Here is a 16,262-nt window from a genome sequence, read left to right on the forward strand (position 1 = left end):
AAACAACAATTATTTTGAACTTGAATGAAAATAACATAAAAATTATCCAGCAGTATCATAAAAAAAAGCTAGAAAACAGTAAGGAGCTGTGCACCTTCAATGTACCTGTGACACGTTTCTGCTAGTAGGCTAAATTTGTCCATCATTAGAATTTGATTTTAAGCTACTGCTGTATATATTTTTGAGAAATGTTATAAAAATGGTACATTTCATAAATTTTTAATATCAAAACCCAGAACACTGCAGAAAAGATTTATAATTCCAAACAACAGTGAGTCAATCTGCATTCTTTTGCTAACAGAAAACAATGAAAACACTTCTTGTATGACAGTGGCATACATAATTAAAGATGCTTTGATTTCGTTATGTAGAACTTCTGTGGTATAGAGATTTCTTTGAAAATTAGACTTGCACAGTATAGCTTGGGGGCAACTTGGTGGCTCAGTCAGTTGGGTGTCCAACTTGATTTCAGCTCAGGTCACCACCTCACAGTTCATGAGATTGAGCCCTGTGTTGGGCTCTGTGCTGACAGCATGGAACATGCTTGGGATTCTCTCTTTCCCTCTCTCTGCCCCTCCCCTGCTTGCTTGTGTACATGCTCTCCCTCTCAAAATAAATAAATAAACATAAAAAAAACAAACAAACCCATGCACTTTGGAGTAAGCAGGGGGCTTGAACTTCAATTCTACCAATGCTAGTAACCTTGGGTAGGTTACTTAAACTTTCTTGAAAGCTTTAGTTATCTCACCTAGAAATGGGAGTAATAATAGGATTTATTTTAGATAGTTATTTTCAAGATTAAATGAGCCATAATCTAAAATACTTTCTCAGAAATGCAAGCTATGTTTATTACATTTGATTAATTAAATACCTTCTATGTACCTGGTGTTTTACAGACATTATCTCTAATTCTTTTGAATCCTGCAGTTGAGTATTCTGAATACTGTTACAGACAGTATCTCAAAAAGCTTAAACCACTTTCCTAAGATAACACAGCCAGTGAACTGTGGAGCTTGGATTTGAACCCAGATCTTTCCAGACTAAAACAGTGATTCTTCACTGGCTGTGATTTGTGTGCCCCATCTCTGACTGGAGACATTTTTGGTTATCATGTCTGGGAAGATGGTACTGACACCTGGTGAGTAGAGGCTGAGGACACTGCAAAACATCCTACAGTGCACAAGGCAGTCCCCACAACAAACAACTACTCAGCCCAATAGTCAATATGTCAACAGTTCTGAGGTTGAAGAACCTTGCTCCAAAGCTCTCATGATCTTGCCAATATACCAGCTTCCTCACTAGAATACAATGATGCACAATGTTAATGTTTTAGTGCCCTTTGATACTACAATAAACAAAGTTGCTTTTGAAAACTATGTATACCAAAAAGGACAAAACAGTCTATCTCTGGAGGTACAACTACTTTCCTTTGGGGACCTCCTCTCTCACTGGGTGCGATTATGTGGAAATTTCCAATCACAGTGCTCCACCCACCTCTAAAGGCACAGGCTGGTACATAAAGCTAGCTTGGCCAATCACAGCATCAATTTCCTTGGCATGGTTTTGGCTCAGGTTTGGGCAGGACCCTGACAGAGCCAACCAGAGTCGTCTCTGGGATTGGTGTATGAATTTTCACAGAGGAAAAATGTTTCATTCTGCTGAGGAGTCCTGAGCCCCAGAGTGTAAAGAATACAAGAAAGAGGACCTTTGCGGTAGGAGAAAATGAGGTCCGTTGACCTAGGGAAGCATTAAAAATCCTGCACGGTTCTTGGGATTCAGCACCATTAAACCTTCTTAGTCTCATGAATGAAAAAAAAAATTTTTTTTTTTTACTTAAGTTAGTTTGGGTTGAGTTTTTGTCATTTAAAATCAAAAGAACGCTGAAAAAATAGAGTATGCATACTTTTTTGGTATATTAAAAAAAAGAAAACCGTTCCATTCACACAGTGTTGTTTCTAGTAAAAAAGAAGGCAGTATAATGACTACACTTGAGGAACGCACATTCTATTTGGGGACAGGGCTGAGATTTACAAATGTCAGAACTTCACTTCCTCATCTACATAGTGGCTTCCTTGAGAGCAGGAACTGGGTTTTCTAGTTCTCCATCCCCATACCACATGCACACCTGGGCCCAGTGACTGGCACATGTTTAATAAGTAACTACTGAATAGCTAAGCAGATGGCACCTGCTGTAATGTTTGTTAGGCCTTTTATGGACTAATCTTGTATACTCTGTTTTTTCTCAGTTCCTTTCCCTAATGTACAGTACCACTGACCTTTGGGAAACTCATTATATTATTCAGTAAAACAGATTCTACAAACTCAGAATTGCTCATTGTAATAAAATTTGCCAGGGTCTACAGAATAGAGGGACTATTTTATAAAAATGATCTGAAATTTCCTAAACTCATTTAAAATCATAAAACATGTTAACATTCCGTATTTAACTAAGCCCATAGCTTAGTTAAACTAACCAAAATGTAGTAAAAACATAAAATATTCAAACAGAACATAGTTGGATTTTTATTGTCTAAAATATTACTTTCTTTATTTAAAATGCACCTTGGCAAACATAAGACTATACTTTGACCAAACAAATGAGAAATGCAGAACAAATAGAGAATAACCAACCAGTATTTGGAGAGGAGCAGGTGGGGAAGTTTTGATTAAGCTATTTCTGCTTCCAAACAGAAATCCTGGTTATAGGATCTGTCACAGATATGCTGACTTCCAATATGTTACGCTAAACAGAATTTCAAATCTTTACAGCAGCATCAAAAAATAGTCACAAGATACATAAAGGATTTTAGCTCTTACCGCTTTCCCCTGGTCTTGTATTGATCTGAGGACCTCAAGAGTTTGAATCCTTCCCCCACCCACAACTTCTTGTTCTCCTCCTATTTTTAGATTCTTGCTTGAATACTCTTTTGTAGCCACTCAAAGACTTTGAAAATTGCCTGCTTAGTTCCTATCTGGTCCTCAAAAAGCAGCCAAGCTCTGGGTGAAGGGAACATTCAGGTTCAGCCTTGTGCTCTGGGCATTGGCAATCGTGAACAAAGGAGAATGGCCTTAATGTCAGGAGTCTATTACTGGCTGCAGCAGCTTCTCCTGGTTCCAGATATACTCTTTGTGGCCAAATGAGGTTTAATAGACAGAATCATTCTCTAAATGGTCATCTTGGCCACAGGTAATCAATACACATGGCCAGAATGGCTGGGCAAGCTATTGGGCAAGCTCCAGGAAGGGAAGGGTTGACAACAGAGTTTGGAACTCTCTGGGCAACAATTAAGAACGGTTTACATGGTAGTCTATGTTGGAAATTACTTATTTGGACATTTTCCCCTCAGAGGCTACTCTCCTAAAAAATCTGTTTTGTGGTATGGTATCTTAAATTTATATCTACTCTGTTCTGTGGAAGTCCTATCTCATTCTTGGCACCCCACAGAGTTTCAGGAATGTCCGAAACCTCAGAAAAGAACAATTGGAATCATTCTTTTGCTGAGACAAGTATGATAATTTCTTCAGAGATTATGAAAATCATAACTTATTATTGCTGAAAGGGATATTAACAATCTAACCCAGTCTTTTTATTATATTTATTGGTCATGAAGCTGAGGCACTTTGAAAATTAAGTGACTTTCATGGTTAAATTATGGTCTACATAATAGATGTGGTTACTAAATTGGTGGCACAGTGCACTTCAGCCGTTAGATGATAACCCAGGGGGCAGGAAAAATAATGGAACTTCTCTTGATGTTTATTTATCTCATCTGATATAATAAAGATTATTTATAAATATTTAATAAGAATGGCTAATTATGACTTTTATGACCACATAGAAATGACTTCTATGAATGTATGTGGCAATATACATGTTGTATTCAAAATCAGTGCCCTAGAATTTTTTATCCTCTTTTCATGTTTTTCCCCAGAAACAGTGGTTATCATGTTAGATACTATATCTTTTATTTATTTACTTTGTTTACAGTGTATCTCCCTTCTGCTGGAATGTAAGTTCCATGAAGCAAGACATCACCAGCCCTACATGGGGAGCTCTTTGGACTGTAAACCAAACCACCAAGAAAAGAAGCAGTTATTTCTTCTTCTCTTTTCCTTGCCCATGACTTATTCTAGAAGTTTATGAGCATGTGTTCTAATATTACCATTAAGTCACTTACTATAGGATTCTAAGGAAATCATGTTGCTTCTGTATGCCTCAGTTTCATAAGCAAGTTGGACTTGGGTTGGACTAGATAATCTTTTTGGTCCCTTCCAGGTATAACATTTGTTCCCTGTTCTATTTCTAGTTCCTAGAACAAAGAAAGCACCCAATAAATGTTTTTAAATGAATAAATGAATATATTACTGGTACATAATGTGCAAACAAATATACGTATGTCAGCTGTGAATGCTCAAGAACTTTTTACCAGTGAGAATACATTATTTGTAATGTTTGGAGCCCTATCAGTTCGGCAGTTTTTGTTTGAAGCATGCTAGGGGGACTGGTTAAGGGTTAAATGGGGTACTAATGAAAGAGGGTACTTGAAGTGAGGGCTCTTCTTTCAGTGAAGACTGTAATTCATCGGGAAAGGATTTTTTTATTCTAGAGATTTGTTTGAATGGCCTATTTTAGTCATGAGAAAGTAGGACAAGTAGGCAAGCATTATTTTGGGCTTAGAGTAGAGTAGGAACTATGGTGACTGAATCCAGGGCTTCCATTACCTTGGATAACAGGTTAAAAAAATGATTTCCTTTGGGGATCATAGGGGGCAAATTTCTGCTTCTGAGATTCATTTTTTTTTAAAGTTTATTTATTTATTTTGAAAGAGAGAGAGAGAACAAGCAGGGGAAGGGCAGAGAGAGACGGAGACAGAGGATCCAAAGCAGGCTCTATGCTGACAGCAGACAGCCTGACGTAGGGCTCAAACTCATGAACTGGGAGATCATGACCTGAGCTGAAGTCAGACTCTTAACTGACTGAGACACCCAGGTGTCCTTGATATTCAATTTTAAGAAGAACTGGGAAGGAGGTCACAAGTTGCCCCAAACAAGGTCCAGCAGCAGAGAAGAGCAATGACATCCTTTGAATAAAATTCCCAGAAGAATAGTAGACTCTAGCCTGGCCTGGATCCCAAAGTCTAAGTTTTGGGAGTAGAGCAGATGTTGCTTGTTATGGCACACTCTATACCTCAGGGCAGATGTTCTGCAGGACCTAGTCACATGGGCTCTTTTCATGATGTGCTTTGGAGGACAATGACTGAACAGTGTGTATGACCTCCAACCTGCTGCCATGTAGGTTTCTAGACCTGGCATTCTTCACAGAGTTGGTAGGCCCCCATAGGACTGAGCAGGACTCAGCTTCAAAAGTAACACTCTATGGCAGGTAGAAATAATAGCCATGGTGAGCTAATCAAAACCAAGTTTTCTCTATTCCTGGTATTAAAACTTTCTTTGTTGCTGGGTGAGTCCTTTAGATACTTGGACAACTTGAGGTTGGGATGGAGTAATGGGGTCTGATGTATGGAGGGACTGCCCAAGCAATTGACTAGAAAAAACAAAAGAGATGTGAAAACTGTTTTACTCTGAGTGTGTTTAGAGATTTTCTACAGTTACATGGTCTTTTTTTTCCTCTTTTTTTAAACCTGTGAACATTCAGGGTCACATTAGAGGTGATTTTCCATTAGTATTGTTTCAGAAACCATTAGATACTTTGGCAAGTGAGTGGACAAAGTCCAAGTTTTGAGATGGAAAAGTGTGAAATTAACATATATTTTCAGTTCTGGCAGTACACTTATTTGCATTGTCAGAGTACTTACATTCTCTGATTACTGTTTTTATCTCTTAGGAGGTCACAGAGAACTCTCCTGTTGTATAATATTATTAGTCATCCAGGTAATCTTTATAGGTCAAATAGAAACAAAAGAAATTGCATAAAGGGTCACATATCTCAAAAGAACAATATCAAATGTCATATTGATAATACTCTGCCTGAAAGAATTGGCTCTTTTTCTTCTAAAATATCTAGTTTAAATTAATTTCCTCTTTACAGTGGCACATTGCACTGCCTTAAGGGAGAAAGGAAAGGTAAACATTATTCTTTGTTTTTTGTTACTTGTAGATCAAGACAGTTGCATTAGCACAGTCATACTGCATTAAAGCAATGAGTGTAGAAGTCTCAGATGTAAGATGTGGACCAGGTACTCACATGACAAAGCCCATCAGCTGGTCCCTATGACACCCAGGACAGCTCAGAGTGAAAAGTTACTTAGCTTCTCAAACTCAGCCACAGACCCTGAACAGCTCTCAGGAAGATAAAGGCTAATCTGAGGGCAAAAGCATATTTGCTCCTCAGGGCTAATGTGTTTATACTTAAAAAATAAGTTTAACTATTGGGGCACTTACATCTTGATTAGACATTTCCCAATAAGGTCTCTCTCCGTAGGACATGACCTCCCACATGACAATGCCATAGCTCCATGCGTCACTTGCCGAGGAGAACTTTCTATAGGCAATAGCTTCTGGGGCTGTCCACCTTATCGGAATTTTCCCACCCTGGAAAACAAATTGGAGATTTCTCAGCTGGCTCACAAGTATATTAAAAAACCAAGTGGCAGTCCAATTAAATAGATTTTGTTAGAAAGATCTAAATACTGCATGATAGCATTGGCATTTTAAATAAAAGTAAGAGAACCAGAATAATGTTAAATGTCAGAAATCTCTTTCCTATAATAATTATTCAGTGAAAACAACTTTAATGGGAAATAAGTCACACTTCAGAAATACTTTATTTCATTCATTAGAGAAATTTATTTTCACTTTAGATTCACACAATTAAACTCACTATCATGCCATTTGAAGAAAGTTCTGGATTATAGAACGTTAACACCAAATATCGTTCAGCATTCATTAAACACTGTATTACATGTATAAATAATAATGATAATACGTTCTAACTTAATTGAAGATAAACAGTTAAGTACAGAACGGAGACATTCTCTGTAATTCAATGTTTATCAGAACTTTCTCTTTCCTTTTTATCTATGATTATATTTGCTTCAAATTAAGAAATCCTTTAACATCATACAAGAGCACCTGAGAAGGATAATCTTTCTTTATGATACTTTAGGCTAGTTTATATTCTTGTTCTTCGGTGTTCAAGTTAACATTTGAACATGTTAAAGAGATAAAATTGCATGAATTTAATCTATATTGTTCAGGTATTAAAGTCTACTAATGTGTTATACTTATTTTTTTATCAACATTTATTACATTTTATCTCTCGAAACACTCTATAAATCCCTTTTTACTGTAATGACAAGAATAAAACAATTCATCCGTTTGAGTTACAATCTGAAATCTTTGCAGCGCGGAACAGCAAGCTGAGCGGAGGAGGGCGCCCTTGACGCCACTAGATGGCGGAAGAGAACGAGCTGCGCCCAGACCGCGGAGATGGCTTCTGCTGGCAACATAGATTTTTAAGTCAGAACGCACCTCGATGGAATTGTTTCATCATTATCAGCATTTTCAGGATCACATCATCTGATCCCCCACTGCGTTCAGAGTCTGATGTTAGGGTGAGTGGGGGTGGGAGGCAATAGTGGGTGCATTCATTGGCCCTTGAGGAAGTTAGGTCGAACATTTTTAAAGGTGAAGCCATGAATCGAGTAATCTAAACACTACTTTTTTTTTTTTTTTTTTTTTTTTAGTAATCTAAGCACTTACTCGAAAAGAGATTCATCCGAGAGGGGAATAATTAGGTTTACAAGGCAAATGAGAGCATTAACGGAATCCTCATTTTAAAGACCTGTAGCAAGGAAATGTTGAAGGAACCTTGGGGATAATACCTTGAATTCAATCCCCTGATTTTACAGGTGAGCAGACTGAGCCCAGGGTTTAGAGATTTAGAGATTCCTCTCAACATTATTAAATACATAATGTCTACCAATGTTATCATAGTAGTATTAGGGGGTATCAATATAAAGATGTAAATACTTCAGCATGGGGAAAAAGTTGGACCAAACTAATTTTAGTGTTGTAACACTGAACATCTGCAAGCATATATCATAGTAGTATAACGGAAGGAAGCCAGAGCCTGAAACCTTCGGTGTTCACACTTACTGGCCTTTCCAAATGAAGGCCAGGAAATTAAATTTACAAAGTTGGTGACAGTAGTTGAAGAGGGTGATGGGCAGAGGAAGCGAGTTTTAAGAGGAGGATTCATTTCTAAACCCAAAGTAGAGTTGCCAGATAAAATACAGGCCCCACCGTTACATCTGGGTATCAGATAAATAACAAATACTTTTTCTTTCTTCTTTTCTTAGTCTAAGCATGTCCCCATAAAGGAATACATTGTGTGTGTGTGTGTGTGTGTGTGTGTGTAACTATGTCCAAGTATTTCATGAGACATTTATACTAAAAAAAAAAAAAATCATGGTTTATCTGCAATTCAAATTGGACTGGGTATCCTATATATTTATTTACTAAACTGTGCAACCCTACCACAGAACATTAAAAAAAAATTCAGAAATGGAAGTACTGTAAATGATCCAACACATAAAATAGTATTCTGAAAAAAACACCTTGCGGTCTGTTCTTCATGAGGGGACCAAGGACACTCTGACTTGTATTTGTGCACCAGCACTCCAGCAGCCTTTGTTTTATGGCATGTTTGTGGCTAAAGTCCCTGGGTCTCATGGCTCTGAATTTCAAAGCCACTTAAGTCAGGCTCAGGCTTGTTTCGAATATGAAGCCACATTTCCAGAGAATAAAGACCAAATCTGTAGAGCTAACTTCAGAACAGATGCAAGAGCAGCAGTCTCATTTGACATTTCTCATTCTGGATCTTTCTTTGTCTTTCTGGCAAAAAATACATAGAAATCTGCTGGCCCTACTAAATCTTTGTGAGTTCTATTAAGACAGGCCAATAAAAAAAAGTAGTTAATGGTTATTTTAGGTGCATTCACTTACTATTATTATTTTTAATGTTTATTTATATTTGAAACAGAAAGAGACAGAGTATGAGCTGGGGAGGGTCAGAGAGAGAGGGAGACACAGAATCTGAAGCAGGCTCTAGGATCTGAGCTATCAGCATAGAGCCCAATGTGAAGCTCAAACCCACAAACTGTAAGATCATGACCTGAGCTGAAGTAGGATGCCCAACCAACTGAGCCACCCAGACACCCCTAGGTGCATTAACTTATAAATGACATCTCATGTAAGTGAATCACATATAAATTTATATTTTGCATAAGCTGATATCACATATAAATGATAACTTTATTCCTTTCCTAAGAGTTTGGTTTTTTTTCCTCAAGGAGAAGATATTACAGAATGCTTGATTAATAGCATTGCTATCTGTTATGAACTGAATTGTGTTTCCTCAAATTCACATTTTGAAGCCCTAAACCCCAATGTGACTGTATTTGGTGATAAGGCCTGTTAAGAGGTAATCAAAGTTCAATGAGGTCGTAAGGGCGGGCCCTACTTCAGTATGATTGCTGTCCTTACAAGAAGATGAAGAGATGCCAGATGTGTGCAGGCACAGGGGAAAGGCCATCGGAGGACACAGCAAGAATTTGTCCATCTACAAGTCAAGGAGAGAGACCTCAGGAGAAGCCACACCTGCCAACACTTAGATTTTGGATGTCCAGCCTCCAGAACTGTGAAAAATAAGTTTTTGTTGCTTGAGCCATCCAGCCCCTGGTATTTTGTTATGGCATCCCTAGCAGACCAATACACTACCCCTATGAAAAACCAAAAATGTTTATCTAAGATAAACAACATTGCAAAATGGACAGCAAATCTTTATTTCAAATTCTATTCCAAATGTCATCTTGAAATGGGAAGTGTGAGCTAGAATAAATCTGAAAGATGAAATATCATCACAGAAGTTTTAATGTAGGAGATATAATTCTAATTAATAAAAACACATGGTAACATGAACCTGACAGTATGCACAAATTTCAGTAATTCTGAGCATATATGGGATGGAGATAAGGAAGCATTCAGATCTTTTTTTTTTTCTAGTGGCTGGATACAGACTGAATATAGTTGATCTCTAAGTGCAAGATACAGCTGAAAGGAAGAGGTCCTTAAGAGTAGCACATGGACTCTATCCCCTTTCCTACTTTAGAGGACACACAGAAGCTTAGTTCTCCCCCTCCACCTTTTTTTTTTTTTTAAATTGAGTGGACCAACAAACATTTGTGGTTTAATCCCAGCTACTTATTTTTGCCCATGATCTTGAATCATAGAGGTAATGCACTATGTTACTTTTTTCTCAAAGCATTAACCACCAGATGTTTGTTTCAGGTTTCAGGAATGAACAAATAGTACTTTAGATTTGAAATCACAATCATTGGAACATTACATATTGCTTTACCATATGTTTATGAGGGGGAAAAAAGTTACCGGTGATGCTAATCAAAATGATTGAATGTAACTCAAAAGACTTCTTATTTCCTAGTACCTGCCTTATCCAGCAAGCTTAATCACTTAGGGAACAAAGGAGAAACAAGAAGTAAGCAAACCGGATCTGGTTCACTATGGAAAGGGTTGTTAGCAAACCTTTTCTCTGCTTTAAAAGTCATATTCAGAGCTTAGTGTCTAAAGAGGGGTTATAGCAGGAAAAGTGCTGAAGAGGCAACCAGTAACCTTGTATACCTGTAAACCCCATACCTCCTGAGAGGAATTGCATTATAACTGTATTTAACATCTGAGGTTTAGAACCCAATCCTCTAATCTTCAGTGGAGGAGACAATCAATTGAAATATAGTGAGGTTACAAAGGCTTAATACTGAAACCAAATAGAAAACTTCTACTGAGAAACAAGAATACTTAAGACTCTCTCCATTTCTCATTCACTGGATTTGATGGTTATCTTAAAGGCAAATGGTTAGAATAGACAGCCTGCAGATGTTTTTTTTTTTTTAATTTTCTTAATCTATCTCTGTAGTACCCACACTTCAATGAGTGTCAGAATTAAAACATATATACAATGCTTACAGATTAAGAAATTTCCAACAACAATTTTAAGTGTTTCTCTTTATGGGCTGCACATTCTAAGTGAGATGAAACTCTTCTACAGTCCATTGTGTGACTTCGGGCAAGTCTTAACTCTGAGTCTTATATTTCAGATCTGCAAAATGAGGGGATTTGAATTAATGATCATAAACTCGTAAATTACAGTGCGTTTTAATGATTTGCCTACAGTTTCTTGGCTACTGTTAAATTGTAAGTAGACAGGCCGTATGAGTTGGTACCTAGTCCACATAAACAGATAGCCTGATGACACACAGTACAGGAGACAAACACACTCTTGAGTCACATCCCAGGCCGATAATTAATGGTCACAGTGATCATCCTAACTCATACGGAAGAGTTTAAATAACTTAATCACTTTTAGTTTAAGAAGGTAACAGTATGAAAATACATATTAGAAAGGTATGAAAATAGGACACTGACTTTTTTCCCTTTTTGTTTTTTACTTTTAATGGGATAAAATACTCTTAATGAGCAACCACTGGTTATTTGGAAAACTCATTATGCGAATGCTTACTGATGTCAGATGAAAGGGGCATTAATTTGTTTACTGAAAGATCATTTTACATTAAAATGTCTTGTCAGTGGGATTATCTGTGGCAAAGGTGGTCTGGTTTGGGGAATAATGGTGGAGGAATCGGCACTCTGGGGTCTTCTGCTTTAATTCAATATGGTGTCCCGGGGAAGTCATAGCAAATTGCAGAAAGATCTCTCACACACTAGTTTACAGAAAATCCTCACTTGAGGGATATTCTCCTTTCTCTTAAGAATTACTGATCTTGAGAAGTGACTCTATCTCTGAACATCTCTTTCTAGTTTGTATTCCCCAACCAACAAATGATATTGTGTACAGCTACATTATATTGTGAAATTTCTAAAAACTACATCCCACACCCTCACGGAGTGATGTATACTTCCCTCCTTCATTGAGGTTTACTGACCTGTGGCAACTCTGCTGTTGTGTGGAGCTTTATCTTTTTCTGAAATATGGGGATAATATTTGTCCTTCCTTGAAGACTGAAGGCTATAATGGAATGAATTCATCTGTAGTCACAAAGGAGAGATCTACTTACATTTTGGTTTCTAGATAACATTTGTGAAGTAGATTAAATGAGATAGTACACACGAAGCACCCAACATATAGTAGGCACTCGGGACACACTTGTCTCCTTAATTTAGGTACTTAAAAGTCTCTTTTTTTGGACCTGCATGGTAACTGCAGCCCATGTCAGCATCCCAGTTCTCTCATCTGGAGTCACCAGCCCACCGCCTGCAGTGCTAGGCTCAAGGGTGAGCTTCTCAAACAAAAGCTTTTAGGAGCCAGAGGCAACACATAAATTGTTGGTAGACAAGCTCTGACTCAGTCATTGTGATTCAGACATGCCTTGTCCAGTTTTAGGAAATCTGTCTATCTTGGTCCAGGGAGTTCTGTCTATGCCTACCTTCCTGCCACTGCATGACCGGTGTCCTTCCAAAACTGAGACATCTCTCATTCATCTTATTCTTTCATGGGTATAATTCTGTGGTTAAATGTTGGCAGCCAGATTTCTGCCTACGGCTGGATCTTCCTGATCATACTTTCTGGATTTCTTGCCTTTTGCTGAGTATTTCTCTTCTCTTTGTGGGGTGTGACACAATGGTTAAGATACAAACCTTTTGTCTTCACAAATGCACACATGGAATCACACACACACACACATACACACGATTTTGCATCAGTATCATGTGATTTATACATGCCAGGTTGAGACACTCTTGCTGTAAGCAGAAGACCTTTTTTTGCATGGTATTTTAAAAATTAAGGCACTGACTGGTTCTTAATAACCAATTTTTATAGAATGATAAGTGCTGCAGAAATTTATAGTAAATAGCATTGTTTTAGGCCATAAACATGAAACAACTATTTTCATACTTTACATAAGACAAAGACTTCCTAACAGTTGTTTCTTGTGCCAGGCTTTCACTCCCTGTGCCAAGGGCCTTTGTGTGGGTATTCGCTGAGGTCTCAAGGTCTTGGATTTTACTGAATCTAAAGGTGACCAATTGTTTGGCCTTGAGCTGAAATGGGCTTGCAGTTAGGTTTTCTGTGGCTAAGTTTTGTTTTTGTTTTCTTTTTCCCCCTATTGTCTCTAAATGCCTTTAGACAGGGTGTTGCCACTTCAGAGCACGACCATTCCACTCCACCATCTCACTAAGCCTTCCTCAGATGCACTTGCCTCATTTCCATTATCCTCCTGGCTTCTGTAGGCATTGCTGTCCCCCTCTCTCACTTGAACTTCAACCCGACCTCCCTCTTCTGATTATGAAAAGAACGATGATCTACTTTTGAAATTTACTTAGACCATATTTTTCATAAAGAATAGGACCAGATGAGAAATGATTTCAAATAAACATGAATAGCTAACTCACCAGCTTTGTTTTCTACTCTGTAAAAAAAAAAATCCTAACTATAGAAAGACGTTCTCGTTCTCCTTTTCCCCACATTATCTACCTGGAACTACACTACATTTTTATTCATTGTCTAAATGCATAAACAGCTCAGTGAATGCTAATTTTTTTGTTCCCGTAATAAAACAGTGCTTATTGTGCTATTCAAAGCCTCAGAAATTAGAATCCTTTTCACCTGCTTCCTCCTAAATTGCTCCTGAAAATAATTCACTGGCACCTATTTCTCAGTACTCTCTTTCGATGAGAACATAGGTGCTACATCATTAAGTGAATAACACTGTTATGGGGGACATCTGTTAAATTAGATTTTCTATGCCATCCTATAAGGCAGATAAAGTAGGACACAATGTTACTGTAATATGCTAGAATTAAACACATGCTTTATTATGAGAATTGCCATTGTGTCTGAGTGTAGATAACTTAAATACCATTGACAGTATAGGTAATTTTTTTCAACACAACCTATTGTTCATTATGGTTTTGGGAATATACCGTATGGTAAGGTCCCAAGGGGATAGTGGATACTAACAGAGTTAAAAATCCTATCCCTACTCTTGCTGGAGAGTAGTAGTCTATATCTTTTCTTTCCATGCGTCTCCTTTTATTTTTCCTTTTAATCAAGCTGTACAGAAGACTAATTCCCACTCTGCTACCTCCCCAGTGTATTTTGACAAAGTTTCTTAAGCTTCTCACATATAGTTTTATGGCAAAGATCTATGGATATTAACACAGAAGTAATAGGTCTAAAAAGTGTACTGCATAAATCATAAGGGGGAGTAAAAGATTATTTTTGACCAATATTGGGATATTTATACATTAAATGCTAATATAATATGTAAAATAATATAATTCTTCATGTTTATAACACAAGTGTCTACAAAGCATTTTTATCTGAATAGCCTCAAATTAATGTATACTTTGCTTTCTTATCAGGTTGCCCTGTGAGAATAATACTAATGACAAGCAGTAATTAGTGCTTATGCCATCCATGATCCAATGCTATTTATTTGGGGAAAAATTCATATCCTGTCATTAGGAAAAGAGACTACATAAAATGAAATATGTTTATTTTTATACTAGTATTATTTGCTAACCCTATTTGAAAACCCTATTCAAAAAGGACAGAGAAAGTGTATAGGACTCTAGAGCATACACAGTGGTGACCCTCATAAGTAAGGGGTGCTTACTTTGGAAGCAGAATGTGCAACATAGGAAGAGAAAGTGACAGTGGAGCCGAATGTATGACTTCTGATCCCTCTTTTTTTTCCCCACTGATTCATTGTGTGATCTTGGACAAGTTACAGATTCTCTGTCAGTTGAGGGGGTTGGACTGTGTGATCTTGCAGCTCCAGTGAAGGTTTAATATTCTATGATTTGTTAATATGCTAAAACTCTAGTTAGAGTTAATACACTGATACTCTAGTTAGAAGGAACAACCTCCACTTCTGTCTAAGGAAACGTAGACAAAAAGGGTTAGTGCTGAGCTCCGTTGCTTCCTGCATCATTATTATGCCCACAGGCACTTTATACATTAAATCAGAGTCTTCCTGACAGACCCACAGTGTTCTGACTGAACATATATGAGAAGCAGGTCTTCTCTTGCAGCTGTCGCATGAAGTGTTGTGATACATCAGATCAGAGTGGCGCTGTGACCTCAAATTACCCATTGTCAGAAAGGCTAGCTCTGAGTGTAAGCCAAGGCGGGGAGACAAGATGACATGATGACATCTTTAGAGGCAGTCTGTTTGGAACCAAACACTGCACAAGTGAGGGCAAAATCTTCCGAAAGACTGAGGAAGCATTACTTTATGGAAAGGATGGGGCTGAGGGACTTATATTCAAAGGTGGGTAAGAACTTGAGAAAAGTCTGGAAGTACCTGGGGTTGGAAATACCAAAAAATGCTTGTACAAACAAATCTATCTAGAAATCAGACTTTGGCTGAAAGAATTATTAAAATGCTAGTATTCTGAATAAGTTTTAACTCTGCGATAGACTGATTACAATTTGCCATAATTTATATAGATTTCTTACACCCTCGGCATTTTAGTTGAGGAAATCTACACAGTCAACCCTTTGTTCATTCCATTATTCCAACATGAAATGTTGTCTTGTCAACTTTTTCTTTAGTTCCTATTTTGCTCCTCATAAGAGCCTGCCTGTAACACCCACTGTCTGTGTTACATACCTTCTATGTACTATTATCTGGCTCTTTAAAATGTGGATGTAATGTTTTCTCAGAAAGGTTATAAAAATCTTGGAGGGTCTTTTATTCTTCTTTGTAATCTACTTTAGAGTATTTAGCATGGTGCTATGATTATAATAGAATTTAATGATTATTGGCTGAGGGGATGACTGGATGAGATGAATTAGGCAAATGATGTAAAGTGAAAAGTACAGTCTCAGAACCATACTGTATAAGTGGAATTCAAATTTTGCTTTTTTAGTTCCTTCTTAGTCATCATTATGAACTTGGTTAATGATAAGGAAAAGATGAAAGGAAAATTTCCCAATCTGAATTTTCAGTTCATAGAGAGCCTCACCCAGAAAGGCACTGAAGGTCACTGGTGGCTTTCACTTACTCATTCATTCATTCTCTTATTCTTTGGTCATTTTTTGTTTGTTTGTTTTAAACACATCTCACATGCCAGGTGCTTGAGTCACAAAGACATTCTCCTTGTCCTCAGGGAGATCATTTTACAGTAGGAGACACATCGACATAAACCAATAATGGAAGCACAGAGGGTAAGGGCTCTAACAGAAGTCTGTACTAGAT

General features: G+C 37.5%; 1 protein-coding gene across 2 annotated transcripts in view; it reads right to left on the reverse strand.

Moving 5' to 3' along the window:
- Window positions 1–16,262, reverse strand: part of EPHA6 (EPH receptor A6) — an 884,276-nt gene that overhangs the window by 23,118 nt on the left and 844,896 nt on the right. For both annotated transcript variants that reach the window (XM_047099574.1, XM_047099573.1), the window contains one exon: window positions 6,403–6,552. In XM_047099574.1, the coding sequence (XP_046955530.1) occupies window positions 6,403–6,552 (150 nt within the window). The remainder of the gene's footprint in view (window positions 1–6,402; window positions 6,553–16,262) is intronic.

The sequence above is a fragment of the Lynx rufus genome, unplaced genomic scaffold, assembly GCF_022079265.1.
Source record: "Lynx rufus isolate CCGP_SWC_20201006 ecotype Redwood Valley unplaced genomic scaffold, mLynRuf1.p SCAF_5, whole genome shotgun sequence".
Classification (NCBI taxonomy): domain Eukaryota; kingdom Metazoa; phylum Chordata; class Mammalia; order Carnivora; family Felidae; genus Lynx; species Lynx rufus.